The 25,988-nt window shown below is 46.0% G+C and overlaps 1 protein-coding gene across 3 annotated transcripts in view; it reads right to left on the bottom strand.

The window, feature by feature from the left end:
* Window positions 1-25,988, bottom strand: part of DNAI1 (dynein axonemal intermediate chain 1) — a 147,668-nt gene that overhangs the window by 8,589 nt on the left and 113,091 nt on the right. For all 3 annotated transcript variants that reach the window (XM_063423542.1, XM_063423543.1, XM_063423544.1), the window contains one exon: window positions 23,686-23,871. In XM_063423542.1, the coding sequence (XP_063279612.1) occupies window positions 23,686-23,871 (186 nt within the window). The remainder of the gene's footprint in view (window positions 1-23,685; window positions 23,872-25,988) is intronic.

The raw sequence follows: 25,988 nt of genomic DNA, 5'->3' as shown, positions 1-25,988 counted from the left end.
CACCTCTGCTCAGGCAAGTGAGACCTTTCTCTGTTCATGTCCTCAGTCAGTTATTCCAACCTCCTTTCCCCTTCCTATTTGCCTCCATTGTCACCAACATGCATCCTGTTTACTTCAGACTGAGTCTCCCCATTTGCCTCAGATTAAATGAATTGCACAGCTTCTCTCCACCTGCTGCACAGGAAACAGCCAGGCAAATGATAAATGCCACACAAACACTCCCAAGCCTGGGAACCAGATACACTGTTAGCCTGGACAGCGTGGGACGTCACCCTAAATCGCATCAGCCACGACTGAGTTACGCTGCAGCATGCAAATCAGGGCTGAAAAGAGGTCAGTGAGGAGCTGGACGCAGGACAAGCACAGGAAATCCTGCAGCTAGAGCTGTTGTTTTTCCCTGGGGTTTCACACAGTTACGGCAGCTGAGAAATCCCTTCCTGCCCCTCAGACAGACAGGGCCCAGCTGTATCCCACCACAGCACCACTTTGCCCTGGGAGCTCCTGAGGATTGCTGGTGTCAGTCCTCTCCTGGAATGGGCTTGGCACAGTGCAGGTCCATGCAGGATGTTTGTTCTTGCCTGTTGAGACATCTGCCCTCTGAGCCCATGTATTCTGCAGTTATGCTGAGGTTGTGTTACACACTCCACATCCATGTTCATTGACCCAGCTGCACTGGACTGTCCATATGCATCTGAGCAAGAACAGTGCGGAGAACAGGATTCAAACTGATCTGACTGCAAATGCAGGGCCCAAGCACTGCATATCAGCCAGAAGCAGACAGGATAAAACAGTGCAGGAGAATGCCAGCAACATGCTGGGAGGCAGTTCAGAGAGAGCCCCTCTGCGGCACAGGCACCCAGAGAACCACTAATTTCCTTCTCGGACACACTGCCACTGGTGTGCTGATATGCCTGACCTGATCAAAAGGTGCTCTGCAGGAAGGAACCCAGGATGGACCTGAGTATGGACTCTCTGGCACGCAGTGATGGGGATGGCAACAGGGCTGGAGCTGGAGATGCTCCTGTCCCACCAGCAGACCCAGATTACCACATGCACTGGTGACGTGTCCCTACCTATGCCTTGCTCTGACCCTGCCACCCAGGAACAGGAGGTCCCCTGGGTCCTGTCTGGAGACAAAGACGAGGTATGCTGAATAAAAAGCAAATCTAGATTCTGTGTTCATGTAAGCTGTTCAAGCAGGAGGCAGCCAATTTTAATGACAATCCAGTCTTAAGACGCTGATCTGGCTCCAGCCCAAGTCTTTGTACTAAGCTCCTTGACATCCTGTTTAGAAAAGCATTATTAAAATCTAATTGCTTCATGCATATATTGTTGTTTTAATTATAACAGAAGCAGGATAGAGAGATGGGAGCAGTAATCAATCTCTCTGATACTAATATATTTTTGAAGAAGGAACTGGCCATGGGAAAAGCCAAGCCAACACCTCTGTGGAAAACAGAGGGAGATGTTCCTAGCGATTGTCCACACTGCCAACAGCACAGTCTCAGTGTGGCCAGGAGTGGCCTCCCTAAAGTGCTCTTTGCTTTGAGACACTGACTAGGATGCTGCACCTGAATTAATTTTACATGTTTGCTGCTGTGCCTCTGTTGTACCAAAATGTAATTACTTCAGAGCCATAGACCAGTTAAACCCATCTGCTCAGCTGGCTGCTGAAGCTAATGGATATTCTTTGCAACAAAGTAGTGCAAAATAGAGGCATGCTGGAAAGAAAATGATGTAGAAGTCATCAAGGTCCTTAAGGCAAGCCACTTCCCAAAGTAATCTCTCCACTGCCAAGCAAGTCCCATGAGTACCAAAGATGGAACAAGGTTAACCAGCAGCTGGAAATTTCAGCAAAACTTTGGCCAAGATGACAAAACAATTTATCTGACAAATAATTGAAGATATAAGGACTAGAAGGGACCTGTTGACAGGGGTTTACTGACATTGATGCACACCCTCAACACTAAGTGGGTAAGTCCACTACATAAAAATTCTTCACCGAAAAAGGCTTGTCAAGTACTGGAAGAGGCTGCCCAGGGAAGTAGTGGTGTCACCAGTGTTGGAGGTATTTAAAAGATATGCTGACACTCAGGCACATGGTTTAGTGATGGGCTTGGCAGTGCTGGGTTAACTGTTGGAACTATGACACAAACCTGGTCACCGTAGTGTCACTAAAAGCCTCAAAACACCAGCAAACATGGCCTGATCCTTGCCTTGCTCTTTGTGTTGATGGACGGACATGGCTGGGCCAATGCTGCCAGGCAAAGAGCCACCATTCCTCCTGGGGGCCCTTAAAGGAGGTGTCTCCTTGGTGGAGATGGCAGAGATCTTGTCATATCTGGATACCACCTCTGGCTGCAGACTCCAATGGCACAGTCAGATCATCATCTGGGAGGGGTCACTTCTTCCCAGGCTCTTTGTTTCCATTCTGATCTGAGCCCAGGCACTGACTCCTGGTATCACCCTGGTGTGAGGAAATCCATGAAACTCAGATATGTTGTCAGGCTGCAGGGCTGGGGGGAGCTAGTACGGACTGAACAAGAACCTAGTGATGTTTTCAGAGTGCTCAAGGTGACAACCAGAGTTGTTCCCCTCCACAAGCATCTAGGAGATGCCTAAACTTGCTTAGAGGAGTGGTGGAAGTGATTGCTTTGTAGAAATAACATTGCCTCGAGCCCTGTATCCCACTGCTTCTCCCACAAAATGGTTAACTCTGTGGATACTGCATGTAAAGTGCTGGGAGATGCAGACAGAAATGCCAAGGCACAGTGGTTTCTCCAGGCCCTTTGCTGATTGAGCTCTTCTCCTCTCTGTGAGGGAATAGTCACCATCATTTGAGAGCTGGGTGAGACACAGCCCAGTAGGGGATGAGTCTATTATGCTGCTGCATGCCTGGCATCAAGAACAATCCTGGAAAGATGTTTTCACAGCTGGCAACCAAGCAGGAAACAAAAGAAAGACAGAAAGGAGGCACTTGTTCTCAGAAAATTAAATCCAAATTACAGTAATTATACTTGCATTGACACCCTTTTTGCCATAAGGATGCAAGACATCCTTAGGTGAGAGCTGCAGCTGTCCTGAAGGTGAGAAGAAGGTAACTGGAGAAAGAGTGCTAGCTTCTCCCTAGCTTGTAAAATCCTTAAGAACTCTGGATTACCATGAATGGTTGTTTGCAATTTAACTTCCCCAGCAACCACTTCTAAATGAGTCAGCAATCCAGCAAGAGCAGCAGAGAACCGGTAAAAGAGCTGATTTATTCCAGCAATCCGTGATTCAACCATAAAGAAAGGCATTGTTTTCTATATGGCAGTCTGGGCTTTGGATTCTATTGTGGTGTACATAATATCAAACAAATTCTCACCTCACTCCATGATAAAATCACATCCTGTTGGCGGCATGGGATTACTGACTACATGGGGCTCACTAGCATAATCCTGAGTCCCTGGACCACAGAAACTTAATTTACATTCTGCACCCAAGCAGAATCAAGCTCAGTGGAGACCAGCCCTGACAGATGTTGTTGGTACTTTGAGAGGGTCTTCACTGAAATCACTTCCTCAGTTTGACTCCATATCCCCATGTGGAGATCTGGTACAAAGCCTTTCAAAGTCCTTGGTCCTGGTCCTGTGTGCCATGTTCTTAGCCACTGGAAAAAATGAAAGGAGCTTTCTAGGAAGGAAAGAAATAAGACGAAGAGATGACAGCTGTGCTGGATCAGTGTGTTCTCTGCCCTGGTGATGAAAAACAGGCTATGAAAGGTCTTCATTTTCAGCTAATGGTTTTACCTACAGAAAAAGAAGCAGAAGGTAGTTCAAGGGTGAACAAAAAGTGTAGTCAGCATTGGTGAGGCTGCACCTTGAGTGCTGTGTCCAGCTCTGGCCCCTCAGTTCAGGAAGGACATTGAGATGCTTGAGCATTTCCAGAGGAGGGCAACGAGGCTGGAGAGGGGCTGGGAACACAAGCCCTGTGAGGAATGGCTGAGGGAGCTGGGGTTGTTTAGCCTGGAGAAAAGGAGACTCAGAGGTGACCTTATCACTCTCTACAACTCCCTGAAAGGTGGCTGTATCAGGTGGGGGTTGGTCTCTTTCTCCAGGCAACAACTGACAGAATGAGAGGACACAGTCTGAAGCTGAGCCAAGGGAAATACAGGCTGGATATTAGGAAGAAGTTTTTTACAGAAAGAGTGATAAAGTATTGGAATGGTCTACCTGGGGAGGTGGTGGATTCACCATCTCTGGATGTGTTTAAGAAAAGACTGGATGTGGCACTCGGTGGCATGGTTTAGCTGAGGTTAGGGTTGGGTTGGACCTGATGGTCCTGGAGGTCTCTTCCAACGTAATGATGATGTGATTCTGTGAAAAAGTGTTGATATACCAGAGTGAGTCCTGCAGAAACTACCAAGACTCTTGATGGCTGGAGGATTTGCACTGAACAGATACTAAGAGCGCTGGGTTTGTACTATAGCAGATGTAGTTCTGACCTAACAGGCACCTGTCTGCACCCAAATGAAGGTATTATGAAGACAGAAATGGACTCTCTGTAGGAGTGCACAGCAGGAGAATGAGTCACAACAGCCATAAACTGAAACAGGGAAGGCTTCAATGTGACATAAGAAAGTTTTTCTCTATTGTGGCACTTAGTCATTGAAACAAGACTCCAGAGTGGCTGTGAGATCTCCAGCCCTGGAGTTTTTCAAGAGAAGCCTAAGCCCTGAACAACCTTGTCTAATCTCAGGGCTGTACTTGCTCTGAGCTGGAGGCTGGACTAAAGATATCCCAAAACCACCTCCAGCCTGAACACGCCTGTGACTCTGTAATCCCAGGATGTTCTTCATCACCAAGGGTAAACTGGAGGATGAGTCTTGCAGCTCTACCCTATTTTGCTATTATGCCCTTATTGCAGAGAGTGTTTCTAAGCAAATGTCCTCCTAAACCTTATATTGCTCATAATGTCAGCACCAGTGCAGACCAATAGAGCCATCAATTCCCAGCTCCTGGAGAACACCGGCACAGAGGGGACCAGTTCCTCAGCACCATCCTCCCTGGGTATCTAGGCACTGTGGGTGCTCCACAGACCAGTTTGAATGCTGGTGCTGGTGTCAAAGGAGTAACGAGAAGAAGGTCCTTCAGTGAAAAATGACAACCAGGAGGCACTGGAGAAAACCCTTGGAGAGTAGAAGCCTGAGGCAGATGGTGACAGTACCAAGGAGGAAGCTGAACTATAAGTCTGAGAGAGCTGGCACCACAGGGATGAGAAAGTGGGGATTGTTTCCCCATGCCAACCCACAGCTGGAAAAGCTCATGTAAGAGGGGAGCTTATATAATCCCAGACATGTAGGACAAATATATGTTTTCTCATTGTGCTTATATCAGTGGCAGAAAAGGGATAATATGAGTTTAGTGTCAATAAATTCCCAGTTACTGTAGCACCTTGTTGTTGGTGAGTGCTTGCAGTTTGATCCTTTAACACACAGGCTAAAAATCAAGCTATAATCAACAAAACTGAGGAGTTCAAGAGTCTGTAAATGCAGCTATGAGGTCTGTTCTGAGCTGTCATAGTAAAAGCTGTGAATCTGTCTCTGTAATGCTGCCTGACAATTCCCCTATCATTTCAGTAAGATCAAAAAGTAGAAGTAGATTTCATATCCTTTTAAACCCAGAAATAATCATAATGATTCACACACCTTCAGTCAGTAACCTGAACTCAACAATTACTCTTTCTGGAGCTAAAATAGAGCTTTCACTAAAAGACAAGGTGTTTTGACCTGAAGGAGTTTGAAGGATGCAGACAAGCTAGTGCCATGCTAAATATGTGTGCGCAGGTCTTTGTTTAATTTGGTCAGCTGCCAAATCCCATTATATCTCTGTCCGCTAATTTTAAAGAGCTTTCCTCCACTGCATATCTCTCCCCATGTAAGTGCCTTTAGGATGAGATCAAATAATATTTTGTTAAAACATATTTAGATATTATATAGAATTGTATTATATACTATATATTATAGGATATTTCATATGTGCATACAATATACAATATAATTGTATTACATATATAATCTCAGTTTACATATTTTACATTATAAATTGCAGAGTCCTCAAAACCTCCTTGAAGTTAGGTTTCCTAGGCCTTAGGTCAACCATCTTGGTCTTTCCAGACTTACTTTCCATTTCTTATCAGTCTCTCAACCAATCAATCACCTCCACCGCAGAGTCAACTCTGGATGTGTGCAGAGACCCCTTCCTAGTTACATTTAAAGTTCTGCTGGTCCTAGCTCTCTTTAACAGAATCCACAATGGTGTTTTGTAGTGCTTCTTCTTTTAAGCAGGGTGTTTATTTTCCAGAGAAAATTCCATGTTCAACCATTCTTTGAGGCGTAAATTGCATCTTGACAAAGGTTTACCACAGATCTGAGTCAAAGAGCAATTGTCAAGTAAGGCTGAAAGCCCATGAAGTACTTCATGTATAAGGGAGCATTGCAGTGTTTAAGAGATCTCATGTTGATAGGCATAGCAATTCTTTCAGAAGCAGGGGAAATAGGTTGGTTTAAATTGCAAGGTTTAAGTTTCCTCTAAGTCTTTCAACCACACTGTGTAATGTGTGGCATTTCTGTAGCACCTCTCAGCCCAATTCACATGAACCTTTCAAAAATCTGGGGTTACTCACTCAGGGAGAGGCAGGGACAAGGTGCACTCAGGAGTTTCACTAAAGCCTGCAGAAAGCCAAAAGCAGAGGCTGTGAAGCACAGGCACAAAACACTGTACCTCTCCAGTGAACCTCTGCCAGTGACTTCAAGCTGGGAAAGGGATGAGGTTACAGAGAAGGGGAGATATCAATTGCCTTGTCTTGTTAACCCCTGCTCAGCCTGCCACCGCAGCTGAGTATTTCAGAGATAAGGGAACTGAGGACTGGAGCTTGCTCTGCCAAGCCGTATCTCCTCCTTTGCAGGTAGACAGTTGTGCTGCCCCATTTTCTTGCTGCTTCTCTAAGTCAGAGCTCAGAACTTTGATTTGGAATGCAGGCCTGACTGATTGCAGAAGACGTTGCCTACTGCACAGACATCTGAAAAATCAGGGCTGGCAGCACATCCCTGCCTACCCTAGGTATGAGCAGGGTAGAAGCACTCTGAAGAATGAGATTTCCCCACACAGCAAGGCGCAAGCAACTTGGAGTTTTCCCTGTCACGGCAGAAGACATTTCCATCAGTCAGGATTTCCATCCCTGGGCAGTGCACTTCAGGCTCAAGGTACCCCAGGCTTTCCTGGTTGCAGATACAGGACCCACATTCCTCTCTTTTGCTGGTGCTTTAGGCTGGAAAACCCCATGAGCTGAGACTGCACCTCCACAGCCCTGCCTTTGGCCTCGTGGCAGCAGACAAGAGGTTTCTCAGGATGGGCTTCCCTTTCACTTGTGCAGCCTAACTTTTTCAGCCCTCAGACGTCATTTGGGCTGCAGTATTTTTACAGCACAGCTTTTAAAGCACAGCTCTTCTTCTTGAGCAGGCAGTTACAATTGAAACCAAATCCATCAGCTTTTTTCTCAGCTCTGTTACAAACTCAAACCAAGAGACAAAGCCCGGCATTCTTTTTTCTTTCTTTTTTTTTTTCTTTCTTTTTTTTCTTTTTCTTTTTGCCATTGACAGTAAATTAAAAAAAAAAAAAATTCCTGCACTTCCATGTTGCTTCAATGCAGATCAAAGCAGGAAAGTAATCCTGGAGAGGGATGAGCATCCTCTAGTCTCACAGCTGCATTTGCAAAGAAGTTTCTGGTCATTCTGATGTCTGACTGTTTTGGTGTCTTCTGACAGCAAATCTATATAATTGTCAAAAAGCCAGACAAGGCAAAAAAATAAGAAGGCAGTAGTAACTGAGCAGTGTTGATATTCATGCCCCCTCCTGCGCTTCTGGGAAGGATCCTCTCCCCTCTCCTCAGGATATCCGAGCCAACACCAGCAACCAAATGGGGAGATTTCTGGTTTAGTCGAGCAGGGTTAGCGTGTACTCAGCACAGGCTTGCAGGGAAAGGCAATGACTTTTATTAACTCAAATAATATATATCTGGAGAATAAAATACCAGCTTTAAGGCAAAAGCACTTCTCTAATCTTCCCAGGAATACTTATTTGCGTAATAAAAGGTGCTATCTGTACCCACATACTTTGATTTGATTACTGTGTTTGAGACCATCCTGACCATAACAGCCCCAGCCCCATGGGAAGGGCAGCAGTTAGATACCTGCTAAACCTAACAGCCTTAATCTGCATTTCCTGAGGGAATTTCAGGGAATGATAGGGATCAGGAACCTGAAAAAGATAAATGTAGCAACTATGCACAAAAGAAGATCATTCCGTTTAATCACACTTTTTAGAAGGTGAATGGAACAAGTCAACAACCTGTAAGTGTCTGAAATGCATCATTACTAACATGAATTTGCACCGAAGAAGTCATGCTGCACCAGTCTGATTTCTTTTTGCAACAGTACAATACACGTTTTGGGAGTGAAAGGCACAGAAATCATTAACCATGACCTCGGGAAGACTTTGCCATTGTCTCCCTTGATATTCTGATCCTATAATGAGACAACAGATCTACGTAAAGTGAGTGGAAACTGCTAAGACCCAGCTGAATATTTGTACCCAGAGCTGTCAGCACTGAGGTGTGTGTAACTCTCACAGCTCGGTGGTCTAGTGGGGATCTGGTCAGTTTCTGTTAGTGCTTGGATAGTGGGACAGACGGGAAGGCTGCAGGTGTCCAGGAAGGCAGGACTGGAATTTGTAATTACTTTGCTGGATCAGAGATATGATCTGCAAAACCGGCATGTGAATTAGCAAGGAAAAACGCAAGATACTTTGAGTGAACAGGGACAATCCCCAGCACAAATACATGATTGTGGGGAAGGAGTGTTCTTCCATTCAGGGTTGGAGTTAGAGGGATAATTGCCTGGATGGGACCTGACACTCCTGTGAAATGGGAGCACCACGGCAGGCATGCGACAGGATCTCTTTGTGTTGGGGAGGCCAGGACCCACAGGACATGGTGCAGCAAGGGCACAGTTCATGGAAGATAGCCTGGGGGATAACAAGGAGATTTCAACCCAGCAGATGGGAGGTGGGAAAATATGACATTGTCCTGGCAGAACAGGACTCTGCACTGACCAGGCCCCATGAAGGGTGAGGAGCTAAGGCACACCCTAGATTGAGTGCAGTGGGATCACTGGCAGCTCCCTAGTGAGATATGGGAGTAGAAGAGACCAGGGGATGTTTGCCCTAAAACAGCCTCACACAGCCAGTGCCTGGCATCCCTTCTCACAAAATCAGTCAGTGAATTGGAGCATAAGAGTTTCCCTCCAGGAGAACCTCAGAGCTGCTTTGATTGTAGCCTTCACTGCATCTCGCACAGCCAGTGGGCCTCTAAGTCAGACCCTCTTCTCCTCTGCTTCACAGGGCTCTTCCTTTTCGCCACAGGATAAAAATAATCCTCTTGCGTCAGTTCCATCTCTGTGAGCAGTGAGACATTTTATTCACTGGTGATCCCTTCCCTTCTCTCATTTAAACAATTCTGCATTGAGCCCATCAAACTAATTTGTGCAAGGGACATTTATTTGCCCTGCCTGCAGTTGCAGGTGTCTCAGTTTCTTTTCTTTTGGAGGAGGCTGGCAGGTGGCACAAGCGTTAGCTGGGGAGAGGCTCGGGAAGGGCTAGAAGCAGTGCTATGGTTTTGATCAGGGTGTGCAGGAGCATGAAGGTCTTCAGATGGGTGCACCCAGAGTCACAAAATTCACAGGTGAAGTCTGCAAGGGAAGGGCTTTTTACAGCAATGCATTTGGAATGTGTTTTACAATGGCACAGACACAACCTCCCTGGCAGGGAACTGCCCTTTGTGTCTCCACAGATAGCCTCAGCCCTTTCCAGCCCAGGCCGGCTGTTTGGGAGAGACTGTGTCAGGCTCAGGCAGAGGCTCAGGAGGAGTTACAGGAATGTGCCAGATATCAAGCTGCTCCTTTGGCCTTCATAGCTGTCCCAGAGTTCCCAGTCGATGTCCAGGGACAAGGTATCACAGAATCACAGCCCTTAAGGGGTTGGAAAGGACCTCAACGACCATCCAGTCATAACCCCCACCCCATCATGGGCAAGGACACATCCCACTGGACCAGGTTGTTCAAGGCATTATCCAACCGGCTTTGAACACTGCCCGTGTTGTGGCATCCACAGCCTCCCTGGGCAACTTGTCCTGTTGTCCTGAGGTCTAACCAACCTCACTGTAAAAGAATTCTTTGTAATAGCTAACCTAAATTTCCCCTTTCAATTTGTATCCATTCTCCTTGTAAAGCTTGAAGATGAGTAAAAGCCCATGTTCTCCAAGCTCTGGGGCTTTACTGGATTCTGTGAGGCAAGACAAAAACAAGACTGGAAGGGGTCTTGGTAATGCAGACCAGTGTCCTGTTCTCCATCCCTGCTGAGTGAGTTCTCAGGTGCTCAAAACACTACACAAGCATGAGCTGGGGAGAATCAGTTACATTTCTCCACCTTAACTGCATGACCAGTGGACACCATGGCAAACAGCGGCCAAACCTACACTGTGGAGGTCAAGAGCCAACAAGGACCTGCTGACCTACACTCCAGGATTGTATGTGCTTTTCCGGCCAGGTCACCCATACAATGCCTGCTCCTTCCTACTTGTACCATGATCCAGCTTCTCATCCTTCTGCCCATACCACTGCCATTGGCTCCACTTCCTAATTTTCTTCAGTTTTTCAGTGACCTGGCTGACTCAGCTTGAAATCTTGGGCTTGACAGTCTGTGACATCTAAATGTCAGGCAGGAGGAAGGAGAGCCTCCAGGATCCGGGCCCCAGTGGGACACAGCTGTCCATTGTACCCCAACTGCAGCTCCACTCCTAAGGTATGACCGTACTGGATGTGCCCCAAAAGCACTCAGCAGGAGGGAAGCACAGACAAGAGGCTGTAGGAGAGTGCCTATGGACAAATGTCAATTGGCTGCTGTGGCTCCAAGGGAATGGGTGTCCTCATCCTACTCAACATGGACAGGAGCTGCATCTCGCTCAAAGAGATGCAGAAGCCAGGACCATGGCTGGGTCTCCCAGGCCCCAGGCACTGCTTTGCACCTTGTCCTTATGACAAGCCGTCACCTTGTTGTTCAAACACAACCCATGGCTCAGGGACTGAGCTAACAAGCTTTCCTCCTTCCTTCCCCTGTGCAGAGCCAGTGCTCAGGAATAGCTGCACACCTGAGAGCTGCATGGGGCTCTCGCATAAAATCAGCTCACCCTCAGATGACCTGGAGGATAAGCACTCGCATTACCTCCTTCATCAGGCCACTCTAATCAGTTCTGGCAGGGGGGCTAAACACTGAATTGTCTCTGCAAGGCATGTTGCTGACTGGCAGTCCTGCATTCACACACAGCCATTGCAGGAAGAATGAGAGTCTCCCAAAAAGCCTCCATTGCTGTCTCTGCTAAAGCCATGCTTTGAAAACAGCTCCTTCCCCTAGGGGTCCCTCTGCCTTTGTACTGGGGCTGTTATTCAGGCAAAGAAGTGGTGATTTCTCAGGATTTCCCAATTTTCTGGATAGGATTTAAGTCATCTGCATAGAAACAAATGCACAGAGGACGAATAAAGAAACAAGAAGAACAGGTGAGCCAATCAGATCATCCTGTGAGGTTGAGCAGTGCCTCGTCTGCCATAATATTGCCCTGTGCTTTCTGCCAAGGCACTGAAGAAAGCTGAGGCTCCGGCTCAAAGAGGAACTGAACACGCAAATGCAGATCTAACCAAAATGAAACCAAAATGAAAGTCCTTTGAAAACATAAGGCAATGCTCCTTCTCATGCATTAGGCATTTCCCAGGACAGGCAGCTATGGACTCTTCAGGCTTTAGAGGAGCAAAGTCCAGTCTGCTCAGACTTGGGGAGCTCTAGGATGGCAGACACTAACGAACAGACACAATCTGTGCACAAAGGAAGAGGATGCAAAGCCTCCAGATAAAACAGTGCTTGTAGCAACCTGACAGTACCAATGTAGAGAAATAAAAGGGAAGGTATAAACAAGACACAACTAGAAACCAGTTTTGCTCAGGCTAATTGAGATTTCAGTTATTGAGGACAGCAAATACAAAGATACACACCAGATTTATGCCTAGGAAGTCTTGACTATTACTGATCACAAAACCAAATCCCCCCAGCATTTTTTTCCAAACCACTAGTATTGCAAAATGGAGCAGTCTCACATCACTTTCAAACATAGGTAATTCTTTTCATTACACAGACCTTCAAAGATGAAACTAAAAAGTCAAAGCCACTCCTCTTGGCTTTGTCAGTATCCCCTTGACAGCACACAGCGCCTCACAGAATGAGACTTGTACTTTAGAAATTATTCATAAGTACTATGGATTTTTTGTAAAATGGAACCTTTTCTTGCTTCAGTTGCCACTGTTTCTATTTAACGTACTAAACACATTTCACCCTGACCACTGGGAATTGATCCCACCTTAAAATAACTTGTAAATACGCTGATGTTGTCTCTCCAACAACTGCCAAACACAGCAGCCACAGAAAGGGACATTACATAACAAGAAAAGGTTGAAGATGTGGCCAGGAACAGTAAAAGGAAGAAAAAATCCAGCTCTTGACCTTGAGGTTTAACAATGATTCTGCTCCATGCACCTGTCTTCTCCCTTCACATACATTGATGCAACCAGAAGTTATTTCACCAGAAGCAAAGAAAATAGATTTAATGAGAATGTTCAAGTCCTGTCGATCTACCCCTGCTTGTCTGGGTTAGCTCTCCAAACAGGATGAATATCTGAGGTTGCCACACTTCTGTTCAAGATCCAGAACTCCTTGTAACTGTGGTGCAACACCCTTGGACACCTGGATTTGTGCACAGTGGCTATGCCCAGGGTGTCCAGGTAAATATCCAAAGGCTTCCATTTTGCCTAGGAACTGCAGCCTGCTGGCACACGGACCATCTTTTTTCCCACGTAACAGCTTTCCAGGCTTAGACAGTTCCTTCATTTTATCTCAGGCTATACTAGACTGGGAGGAACCTGATGTGGGACAGTGGAAGGAGAAGAGATTCTATGGGGATGCAAAGGTCTTCCTGCTAATGGCTTTCCTAGCACATTGTCAGAGCAGGAAATCATGGAAGGGAAGGAGAAGGCAGAAAGAGTGAGGGAGCCTGCTTTTGCCAGTATTCTATTTGGTAGTTGCTGATTTACAGTTATGAGTCATAGGTCCATGTAGCAAAGCAGCCGCAGGCCACAAGCAATGCTGCTCCCACCCTGGCAGGACCTACCCCAGTGGCACAGCCTCTTGCTGGGACCTGAACCCAGAGACTGCCAAAGCAACCACCTCCAGACCTTCCTGCTCCACGGCAGGCTCAGAGCCACCTGTCTGTACAGGTCTCCAACCTACTCTTCTTGAAGGCTTCCAGCACTCCACTTCCTTCCCATACCAAAGAATAACATCAGGCATATATCTTTACATGGCCTACAAACTGGCGCAGAAAACTGTGAACAGTCAAACACAGAGTTTCACGAGTCCCTGGATGCATCCTGTGTTCCTCAGCTCTGCTGCTAACAGTACAGAGAGCAGCTGCTTGTAACTGGACTAAATAACAGGGGAGGGACTGAAGAGAAACCAAAAAACATTTTCAAATTTCAGAGTAAGCCATCAAGCTGGAGGTCAGTTTTTATAAGACCGAAGCTCATTTGTATGTGCCTCCTCATCCAGAGGCCAAGCTGGCTCTGGAGGAGGCAATCCTCATGAAGGCAGGGCACAGCAGCACACCAAGTTCCTCCAGCACTGCTTATGCTTTGTGCTTCTGGGTCACTGAGCAATTAGCCAGTTCTGAAGAGACACTGAGAAAATCGGCCACACTCGAGCAGCACAGAAGCCATTGAGAGAGAAGCATTTGCATGAAAACGGAGGGACTAAGAATTACACCACTAAAAGAGCAAAATTTGACCTGTTTGGAGAGGAGAGACAAGTGCTTTTCTCTCAGACAGAATGAGAGCTGCTGGGACAGAAAATTCTGGGACAAAATATACTTCCTTTAGTACTAAACAGCTCCCAATTCAGGACTAACATGACGTTGGAGAATGGCTCTAATCCATAGCTTCCTTCCTTAAATACAGCTAGATGTGCAGGTGGACTGTACATGTTGGGACATGTTATAAATGCTAGGACAATTTATTACTAAATTCTATAATTTCGTTTGTTAAAAATTCAAATTACAAAATTTGGAATCAAATTTCAGAATTTTAAGCAATAAAAAACTCTTTCACAAACAGCAACACTTGACAGAGTTTCTCTCGGGGAAAAAGAGAGCTAAGGGTGACTCATAGACACAGACCCTGGTCGTCTGTGTCTCTAGCTGGGTACACGAATTTGCCATGTTCGAGGCTTGGTTTTTATACTCTTTATTCTGCTTCTGGCAATATTTCTTCATATTTCTCTTTGTTTCTTGGTTGCTATTTAAACCCAAATTTGTCTCCGGTTGGATTGAAAAGAGCTCCCCTCCCAAGTCCATGTGTTAATATTCAGTTTCTATGGATCCTTATAGTTGATGACTGTTCGAGATATGGGTGATATTGCTTGATGGTCTGTGAAGGTGGCTCCCGAGGTGTGAGTTGCTGATACCGGCTCATCTCAACAGGTCCCCTCCCAATACTTGAGAAGGCTGCAAAGTCTGTTGTTCCTTTCTGAATGGAGAAACTTCTTAAAACATAGACTTTTACTTGATATAAATTTATACAGCTTTAAAATTTTCTAATTTACTATAAGAACATGAATTAATCATCTCACGTTTTTCACAGGACAGAAGGAGAGAGTTCAGGTTTGTATTTCTGTATTTATATGCTGGGTGGTTGATCACTTAGACCTCCCACATCAACAGGAAAACACTAAGAACAGAAACAATCTCCTGATCCTCTACTCCTTCAAGTTACTCCCTGTCACCCCAGTGATAGCAACACAAGGCTACAAAGCAGTTCAAGATCAAGCATCCCACTCTGTCCACAGTGTTCCAGCCTAGTACCTGCTCTGGACATCAGCTGCATGTCACTGAAGCTGGGATGAAACCAGCGTGCCTTCCTGAGAGCAGCTGTGCAGTGGGTGCTGCTGAGGAGCATGCAGGAGGAAGGAGCCTCAGCCCCTGAAGATTTCTGTGCTGGGATACAGTGCTCGAGAGGGGGATAGGTTTGTTAGGAACGGAAAAAAAAAAAAAAAAAAAAAAAAAAAAAAAAAAAAAAAAAACAACCACCCCACAACTGACCCTCTCCTGGCTAGAGTAACACCCCCCCACACCCCAGACAATCTAAGCAGGGAGAGCTGCCCTGAAGGAAAGTTGCCTGGCAACTTTTCCCTACCTAATTGAAATGTGAAAAGAAGCTGCCCACACCTAGATAGCCCTATTGTCCTTTGTAACTACCTCATTTAGCAAGAGTAACTTCGGCTATGACCAGGACAAATGCATATGCATTTGGATATGCAGATAGGGCAGGGCCGCCCCCGTGGATCCTGGGAGGTTTTTTTGGGGAAACTGCACCCCAGGACAGGAAGCTGGATTCGTCAGAAGAGAATGGGATAGTGCCCTGGCTGAGCGGGGAGTGGATGCACCTCCTGGCCTGGTTTGAAGATTGGCCATGACCTGTGAGGAGCCTGAATGGAATGGGAACTGGCCAGCTGAGCTGGCTGATGTAGAGAATGGGAAACTCTTGAAACTTTTCCCTGAGGGCAAAGAGCTGACTGCCAGTGCTCTGCCTTCTGATGGTTGACCAGAGAGAACTGCCAGCTGTTTCTATGGGAACAAGGACTCAGCATCCACTGGGACAGCACCTGCTCCTTCAGATGGCTGCAGTAGTGTGGAAAACTCCGATCGGACTTTGCAATCCTGCTGATGATTTTAATAATGAGCTGATCACTTTAATAAAGAGCTGAATATTAATAAAGGCATATGCCCTGTTCTTTTCAGGTTGAGGAGGAGATTTCAACCACTCTCCTATTGTCTTCTTTAAAACTTTGGACACTTCCACCAACCTTCTCCAAATCCCCTTCCCTCTTTCATTTCCTTAGGACCCTGTAATAAATACTGTCTAATAATTCGTGTTTTGGTGTATGTAAAATGTAAATATGTTCTGTAAAATGAAATGCACAAGCAGGTCAGGCACAAAACCAACTAATCTCAGGACGGGCAACATCCAGAGGCTGTGATTCTGGGAAGGACAATACCCCTGCCGGGAATCAGGAAGCCCACTATTAACACCAGAATAAAGGGTAAATCAAGAGTGAAATCAGTCCTCCGGGGGCGGTGGAACTGTGAAGTGCCCAGCCATACGATCGGGAGAATGCCTCTCATTCCTCATTCAGAACTTCACCTCTCATTCATACACCGGAGGAATGAACTTAACATTCATCTTTCCGTGGGGAACCCCATTGAGCAGACCCAACGGCAGAAATTAATATGAAGAAACCAACCCAAAGACAAAGGACTGTGGGGATATCCTCTGCTGCCGGCCAATTAACTGTACAAAAAGGGGACCCCGAAAAGGGCCAATTTGTGAACGAGGGGAGTTATGGTGTGATAGAGGCTGTAGCTGAGGTTCATCCAGTATCAACCCCGGGCATTGACACTGTACTTCTGATTGCTGGTTTGCCCAAATTTTTGTCCTGTAATTCTTTAATAAATAAAATTTTATTTTATTAATTTGGAATTGGCTTGGCATTTATGACAGACCCCAACACCCTCCCATGGTCCATCACAGTTCCCAAATCCCTCCCAGACCCTGCCATCAGCTATGGCCAAAACCCACAGTGCTTCAGGAAGCAAAACTCAATGCTCTTTCCTTGGCTGAACACCTTGGGCTGCATCTGGCCAAGAGCAAAATCGTCAGGGCTGCAATGCATCAACAAGTCACAGAGTCCAGAGGTGACACTGGCTGGTGTAATAAGGCACAGAGAGAACAGAGCAGCTGCCCAGCATGTGTACATGGACATGGAGGCTCAGAGACAGCTGAGACCCCTCACTTGTCCCCACATTATAAACTGCTTACCGGTACAGAGCATCAGACCCACAGGTGTGTGCCTGTGCCTGTAGCTGCTGAACATGCATAGTCCTGGCACTGTGTCCTGGTGTGGGCAAATAGCTGTGTTCCCCTTCCCACTACACTCATACCCAGCTAGATGCAGTCAATCAGGATTTACTGCCTGGGAAGAAATTCAGTTGTTACCAAGAAACAGAAAAAGAGATGCTTTGCATGCAAGAAACCAGTAGCAGGAATAGAGATTGAGATAATAATCCTAAATAATCCAAAATAAATATCCAAGACAAGCATCACGCCAAGAAGTTGTCTGCCTCCCTGGCATTCATTCTGGGTATGGGCCAAGAATTTTGCCTTAGCCTCAGCAAATTCTGTATTGCAACCTTTCTTTGATCCACTTTCTCTTCTATTCCTGCTCTGCTGTGCTCTCTTAAAATTTTCAAAAAACATTGCTGTTGGGGGTTAGATTTGTTTCTTTTTTACTTACAGAATTTTCCCCATAAGTTGCTAGGAAACTAACTACTGGGTGCTTGTAGGTACTTAATCAGAACAAAGGGGCCAGAGGGGAGGAGTTGTAGCACCTGGCTACACTTCTTTGGGTCTTTGGGAATTTCTTTAGGTGCTGGGGGTGGGAGAGATAATGTGAGGTTTGGGGTAAAGTAAAGGACAGTGCTGGGGGCAGCTTCGCTCTCTTTCTCTGGGCATCGGAGACAGAATAGCCAGGCTGCTGCTTGCTGCAGGAGTTCACTGTTACCCCCCCGTCAAGTCTTGGAAAATCCACCACCAATCTGCTCGTGTGCCCAGGAACCCTGAGCTCGCCTCCTCCTGTCCTGCCGGGCCGGCCCTGTCCCGCCGCCGCCGCTTCTTCGGCGCTGCTCGGAGGCTTTTCTGCTCCTCTGTGGCCCCGCACTGCCCTGCCCTGCCGGGACATCCCTGCCGCTCCAGCTACCAGAGCAGAGCTCCTGATAGATCTCATCCACCAGCCCGGGACTTTCCACCACTCCAGCCTGGTGCTCTCAGAGTCCCAAGAGACCAGACTGCCCAGGCTTTGTGAAACTAAAGCCCCTCGAGGTTCTGTTTATTATTGTTATAAACGTAGATGGTTAATTCATGTTCTTATGATAAATTAGAAATTTATAAAATGGTATAAAGTGACATCAGGTAAAAGTTTATGTTTTAAGCGATTCTGCAGCAGACGGCGAAACTGACCACGCTGAGACAGCCGGCGACTCCATTCAGAAAAGAACAAAGGGATTTTCCGGGAAAGCTCGCAGCTGCCCCAAGCACCAGGAGAGGACCCCGGAGATAAGCTGGCACCAGCAACTCACACCTTGGGTGCCACCTCCACGGACCATCAAGCCACATCTTCGATATCCCGACCACTCATCAACTATAAGGACCTATTGAAATTGGACATTAACATTTGAACTAAGAAAAGGACTCTTTTCTGCTTGGTCGGGGAAACTCCCGAATATGTTTAGTTAGTGGGGAAACAATGGGGAATCTGGGGAAATATGGCCACGGGCTAAATAAAGTGTATAAAATCCAAGCCCCGAACCGGGCTAATTTGTGAACCGTTGGGGGAGACAGCAGGCTGCCAGACCCTGTATCTCACGGTTCACCCTTGACGTTTCCCGGGAAAGCTCTGTCAAATTTCTCCGCTGTTGGTGGGTTATCAAAATTCTGTGATTTGATTTGTTATTAATAAACCAAATTATTATTAAAAATTGGAATATCTGATTGGCATTTATAACATTATTAATGCTGGAGTTTGTTATTGTTTGTTTGCCTTGTTAGACACACTAGTAAAGAACTGTTATTCTTATCTCCACACCTCTGCCTGAAAGCCCCTTTAATTTTCTAAATTATAATAATTTGGAGGGAGCATATTTGAATTCTCCATTCCAAGGGAGGTCCTGCCCCTGCCTAGCAGATACCTGTCTTTCAAATCGAGACAATTGCACACTGTTTTTTTACTATCTTCTGCTTACTTTTGGCATTGGCAGAGGTTAAGCCAGGCTACTTTAGCAGTTTTTAAAAAACAAACCAAAGCCTATGAGCAGCTACATTCTTCTGACTGCGATGACAAAATGCTTTAATTTCTTCCAACCCTCGAATGAAACCCGGAAGGCTCACTAATTAAACAGCTCTGCCCCAAACTGACTCTTCTCACAGCAATGCTTCCCTTGGGTGAACTCAACCACCAAGGTCGTTACAAATTAGAAATGATACTTTATTAGTTAAACAATTCCTGCCTGACATCCGCTGCAATATTTAAAGAGTGCTTGGAGTCTAAAAGTGGCTTGGATGACAGCAGAGAGACACTTGTTCTTACTGCTGCATCTTAAAATACAGCAGGCATTTCCATCCCTCCACTTCTGAGCAGAAGAACCCAAACTAGTTTCACCTCATGGAAATAAATACAGCTTGGGGCAAGGGGATCTCTCTGTCCTGCCTCAGAGACTTCAGTCTGTGAACACAGGGAGAGATCCAGGACTCAAATCCCCACAGCACAGACACATGGATACCCCCTGTACTTGACAGTACACAGGACCCCTATGCCCTCTGTGTGCCCTTGACACGAGTGCCTGATGTGTCTCAGAGACTCTGTCTCCAGCTTCCCCTCAACAAGAGAAATGCACCTTCTCCCATGAGTCACTATGAGTTTAGGATGCCAAAAGTCACAAGGAATTTTAGGCATTTTTAAAAGATTTTACTGTGTGCCTTGGTGAAAGTTACTTCTGGAAACACCACCTGAGTGCTTTTGAGAAGTTCCCCCCTTGGCATATTTGTTCTGCCAAGTTTTCATAAACGAGACTGTGCTAATGTAGCTGACAGCAAAATTCAGAGTATTAAATAACACCTCTTAAAGATCCCCAAGTGTTTTATGAACATGAATTAATTAAGCTGCAGGCCAACCCTGCAAATTATTTAAAGAGATCTTGAACCTTCCCTCCTTGCTCAAGGACATGGAGAAAGGAAGGGGCCAAGGTCTGATGAGAACCAAAGCATCCTTATCATCCTCATTTCCACTTATTCACCACAGCAGCTTTAACTAACAGCCAAAACCCAATAAACTCAGAATGGCTGAAATCTCACCAGGATGACGTTAATTCAGTCACTTTTCGTAAGCTCTATCTTGCAAGTCCAGCAATAGCCAAGGAATCTGCAGAACACGGAGCAGACAGCACTGTGTCTGTTTCTAAGAGAAGCATGCAGTTTGGAATGACATGGCTATTAAGAGTTCTCTCAGAACAGGTTGATTTGTTTGCAAGTTTTACCTGTCAAAAGCAATTGTCCCAGCTGTTTGAGAAGCCAAGTCTGGCATCAGTGTGAAACAGAGAGGTAGCGGGACCTGGATGAGCCAGGCCAGGCCTTGTCCCTTTGGAATCCTAGGTTTTGCCAGAACTCAGCAAAAGGCACCTTTCTATCTCCGAAGGAGCTGACACAGGAAGACCAGGCAGCTGACCTCACAGATGCTGGGATTGGTATGAAGGCCCCAACCTCCAGAAGCACTGGCTGTGGCTTGTCCACTTGGTTGTCAGGCAGTTTTCCCCACTGGGCTCTGTGGGGAAAAAGTGGCAAACACAACAGCCTGGGATATCCAGGTACTGAGCCAGGCATGGACAGGTTTTTCAATCTGCAAGGAGGCAGCTGAGACGTCAGTTTGCACAGTTTTGGACTCTCTTCACTTACAAAAATCTCTGGAAGCTCTGTGACTGTCAACTCCAGCCTGAGGAATCCCAGAAAAGAGGCAAAAGTTGAGTCATTTTACAGAGGAAAGCTGGTTGCACAGGGTAAGGGTGTAAAGAGCACACTGAGTTGATCTTTAGAGGAGCCTGGATCAATACTCTGGAAGTACATCTGACTTCCTACTGTGAGATGATATTCTTGCAAACACAGCTGGAGGCTTGCTGCCAAGGACACAAATGCTGGTGCTGGCAAAGGAAGGAGATAGACAGGAGCACACACTGGATAGCACAGCCTGATCTGACAGGACTTGACCTCCCTCTGCTAAAACATTCTCTTCCATCAGCTAAATCTTTTCACAACTTTTTCACTTATGGCACTGAACAGGCTAGGCCAGATCCATCACTTTGCCACTACACTGCACGTCATCTGTTTTAAATCCTCATATCTTTCAAGCTGGCTGCAGTCAAGGAACCTGCACACATAACCAGTCATGCCTGAACATCTCTCCTTCCTCTCCACATATGTGAGAAAGATTTAGTTCAGTGTTCAATGCCCCTTCAAACCTAACCAGGCCAGCAGAAGACAGATAGTTTAATAACATCAGAGCAGCAGAGCCCATTTGCATCCCATTTATATGTTGCGTGGGATGTAGTTACATGTTGGTTAACAGTCAGCAGTAAGTGTTGGAGTTACTCCTAAACTCACAGTTTAAATTGCTTTGTCAACAATATGCAATTTGCCTTTAAAGAAGGTCAGCAAAGAGAAATTACAACATTCATAACTGCATGGAGAGCTGCTGCTGGCCACCAGGAGCAGAAGGAGACATTTGAATTCACACCTGAACAGTGGGATGCCATCTAGAGGGACTCAGACAAGCTCAAGGATGGGCCAATGGGATGGATGGCCATAAAGTTCAAGGCCATGTGCAAGGTGCTGCACCTGAGTCAGAGCAATCCCCAGGATCAGCACAGGCTGGGCATGAACAGACCCAGAGCAGCCCTGCCCAGAAGGACTTGGGGGTGCTGCTGGGTGAGGGGCTGGACACGCCCCAGCCATGGCACTCACAGCCCAGAGAGCCAAACGTGTCCTGGGCTGCATCCAGAGCCCCGTGGGCAGCAGGGGAGGGAGGGGATTCTGCCCCTCTGCTCTGCTCTGCTGAGACCCAGCTGGAGCTCTGCATCCAGAGCTGGGGTCCCAGCATGGGAAGGACAGGGACCTGCTGGAGAGAGCCCAGAGGAGGCCACCAAGATGATCAGAGGGATGGAGGATCTCTCCTATGAGGAAAGGCTGAGAGATTTGATTTTTTTCCAGCCTGGAAAGGAGAAACAATAAGGGGTGACCTAATTGTGGCCTTCCAGTACCTGAAGGGAGCCTACAAGAAAGATGAAGAGGGACTTTTTATAACGTGCATAGTGACAGAATAAGGGGGAATAGCTTCAAACTGATAGTGAGTAGGTTTATATTAGATATAAGGAAAAAATTCTTTAGTTTGAGGGTGGTGAGGCACTGGAACAGGTTGCCCAGAGAAGCTGTGCATGCCACATCACTTGGAAATGTTCAGGCCAGGCTGGATGGAGTTCTGAGCAACCTGGTCCAGTGGAAGGTGTCCCTGCCCAGGGGTCTTCAAAGTCTCTTCCAACCCAAACCATTCTATGATTCCGGCGCACAGTGCAGTATTGCTGGGTGCTGGTCAGTCTGTAGCTGGGGTGAAGAGGAGAGTAGCCATACTTATGTGTGTATGGCTTCTCTCCACTGCTTAAGTCCTTGTGCAGGCAGGATCCCATGCCCATAAAGGATTCACAAGCATGAAGGAAACTTCTCCAGAGTCAATCTAATGACAGCCCGGAGAGCTTAAATGGTCTCAGGTTGAAGTTTTGCTGGAAATAGAAAACTGTGAAGCATATGAGAGATTCTTCTCCACAGATTCCACAACTCAGCCCCAAACAAATTGCCATGCTACTGTTTTCTATGCCTTCTCTGCCCAGGGAAGAAGATTCACATTTCCAGTTGCAGCCAGCTGAAGGAACTTTTTAAAAATCATTTTGAAGACACTGGAGTGACACTAGTGTGATTAGTTCCTGGCCAAAGACCCTGCCTAATACAGCAGATTAGTAGAGTATATAAAACATTTGGGAGTACATAAATAAAAGATGATAATTTTGAGAGATTGCTTTCTTGGATCAGTTCTAAAAAGCCTGAAACTGAAAGACTCCACTTAACAGAAGACAACTGGATATGAGAATTACAAGGGTGTAAAAGGACATTGCATTTACAGCCATTCAACTCATAGCTGGATGACAACCAGAAAGAAAATCCAGTAACAAACCCATGTAAGAGATGTTGTCATCCTTCACAATTGGCCGTCATGGATGGGTGAACAAAAAACTTCACAAACTCACAGAGGTACATGTATCTCCTTGCTGCCACTTGAGACAAGGATCCCAAGTCTCCTTACATATTAAAGATACCGCTTGCTCATTTACAGGAAAGTTGACATGGTGGTCAGGGGACAGGCTCTGATGCAGCAGCACAAGAAGACAGGCAGCATGGTTTCTGTGGGAGGACTTGGGCAAGAGTTGAGTTCTTTATTTGATTTCAAGGAGTTTTGCAATTAAAACCTAAAACTCAGAAAATATGTGAACTTTGGGGAACAAATTAACATCTGCAGAGCTTTTGGACCAGAGTTTGTCTGGACATGGGGACAGCAAACCCCCTTCCCATCAGTTATCCCTTCGTACCAGGAGCAAACTGAGTTCTTATGCTCAAACAGGAACAGACACAAGGATTTAACATCCCAGACATCCTACCCAAAAGGCCTGAGGTAATTTTAAGTACCTTGTTAGAGAAAGGAGCTTTGCCAACACCATTGCATGGAAGGAGAGGGGACAGTGACAAGGCCTGAAGAGACATTCTGTGGCTGGGGGAATGCAGCTTATCTTTACCTTGGGCGTCTTGCGCAGATTGGGAGAGAGCTTCAAGCAGACGATGAGGCCTCGTTCATCTCCAACAGCGATAATAGGGTAGACAGGATTAAACTGGATGTGTGTTGTTTTATTTTTCTTCCTGGTCACCACTAGCTGGGTGCAGAGAGGTTCAAGCTTATTAACGTTCAGATCAAACACATGAGCCTAGGGAAAAAAAAGGCAAAGAACACAAAAGGGATTAATTAGGCAAGAACATCTCTCAGTGACAGAATGATGCTAGAGAAATCAGAAAGAAAAGGTTCTGTTGATAAAACGTCCCAGCCACAGCACACAATTACCATCTATGCTCAGGGCTGTGGTCTTCTTTTAAGTAACCAGTGTGCAGAAGTCAGCTGCTGCTTGTGAGCAACTGCCCCCTCCTGCAGGGGCTCATGGACAGAAGACCACTTCCGTGCTGTAGGTGCAAGCCTTGGCAAGGCTCCAGGTGATCTGGGCTGGAACAGGCTCAGAGCCAGCACTGCCAACCCCACAGACCTTAATCTCCCTTCTCGGTGCAAGTAATGAGACAAACAGGGGTTAAATCAGAGTCTAACACAGACTGATGCCCAAAATAGGGAATGTTGTCAGAAACTCTGATTACTGCTCATTACAGAGCTCTCTAACATTTTCAGCTTAATAACAACAATAAAGACACAAACCAGTAAGTAATGGGGAAGTGATGGGAACAGCCACAGTATGATTAGAGTGTACCCTGGGGGAATGCCAGAGAAGCACAGGACAGCTTGGCAGCTCATTCCAGCCCAGACACTACACCTGCACACATGTCCTCCTACAGCATCATGAAAAGTGCCAGGTAAAGATTAGCCAAACAGGAAAGGTGAGGATGGAGGGAGAGAGGCCTGAGGGGCCACTCAGGCAGGAAGGAGTACCACTGCCATGGACTTCAGACCTCTGGTCAAGTGACACTGCCACGCAACATCCCCAGCTGCACAATAATGCACATTTCATTGTGCAGAGGAAAGAGTTGAAGTTACTCGAGAGAATGAATTAACATTATCTCCCAATAATTGCAATTAGCTCCAGTTACTGATACAGACTGCAAAGGCTAATAAAACATGACATGCCTCTCTTACCCAGGGCTGAGGTGAGCCATTTCCAGTACCCTGGATTTCCACCTGGTATTCACCATGAAGACTTTCAGCCTTATGTTTCTCTTACCTTTTCTGTCTTCAGAAAAACTAGGAAGTGAATGCTTTATGCTAACACGTACAATGTTAACATGCTAACAATGTACAATATAGAAGAAATGAGAACTGAACTACTTGTAAACCTCCTTCCAGCTGTGTCTTGTTTACCAGTGCTTAAGAGACAAAGGAAACATGTAATTTCAACAGTATGCCATGCTGACAATTTGAATCTAGGAATTATCTGAAATCAGACAATGCTACTCTATAAAAGCTTATTCCAAAGAATGTGAAAGGTATCAAATCACTACATGTTCTTTCCCATTACACACCAATGAGTCAGTGAATTTTATCTGAATCCATTTATAGCATAAATCTGGGCCATGTGCAAGCACATGTCTCAGGCAGTCTCATGAGTTGCTGTGTCTTCATAAGACTAAAAGTCCAGGAGTTTGGTCTGAGTGGGAGAACAAAGGTCTTACAGATGCAAAAAAAACAAGTCTGCCTCCAGACTGAAGTAAAATAAATGGGAAAGTGCTTGAAAAGTGGACAGGGTTGTCAAGACATATCTTGAAGAAATCCATGACAGTACAATTCAAGAAGGGAATCCAAAGCATCAGCCACAGACAAGGATTTGCAGTTTGGAGAGCCCTTCCGCAGTCAACAGAAGCATAGGTGAAAGCATAGCAGCATTTTTATCTGTTCAAATTACTAGATGCCAGCATTACATTGTGAATTTTGACCTGAAACTTGAGGTCTCAAAGTCCAGCAAAGGTAACTTCAATTTCCTGCCTCTCAGCATAAATCAAGGTGGCTCTTCTGGCTTGTACTTTACACCTGCTGTCTTACTTATTACCTCAGGAAAGGAACAAGCACTCTTTCAAGCATATCCGTCTCCCATGAGCCACACTCATTAAAGATCTGATTTCTTGCCTTCATAGAATATATTTTTATTAATTTAGTAATCTAAGAGCCTGGGAAATGCTCACTGATTGAGTAGCACCATTTAATCCAGCCAAAAAAAAAAAAGTGACAGGGAATTTGTGGCCAGGTTTCTTCTTGGCAGCCAAATCTGCACTGCTCTCTGTAAGGCTGTCAACGTACCCCCCATACACATCTTATCCTGCACTGGAGAAA

The sequence above is a fragment of the Prinia subflava genome, chromosome Z (assembly GCF_021018805.1).
Source record: "Prinia subflava isolate CZ2003 ecotype Zambia chromosome Z, Cam_Psub_1.2, whole genome shotgun sequence".
Taxonomy (NCBI): domain Eukaryota; kingdom Metazoa; phylum Chordata; class Aves; order Passeriformes; family Cisticolidae; genus Prinia; species Prinia subflava.
Note: the sequence above shows the minus strand (reverse complement) of the source record. Positions and strands in the feature narration are given on the sequence as shown.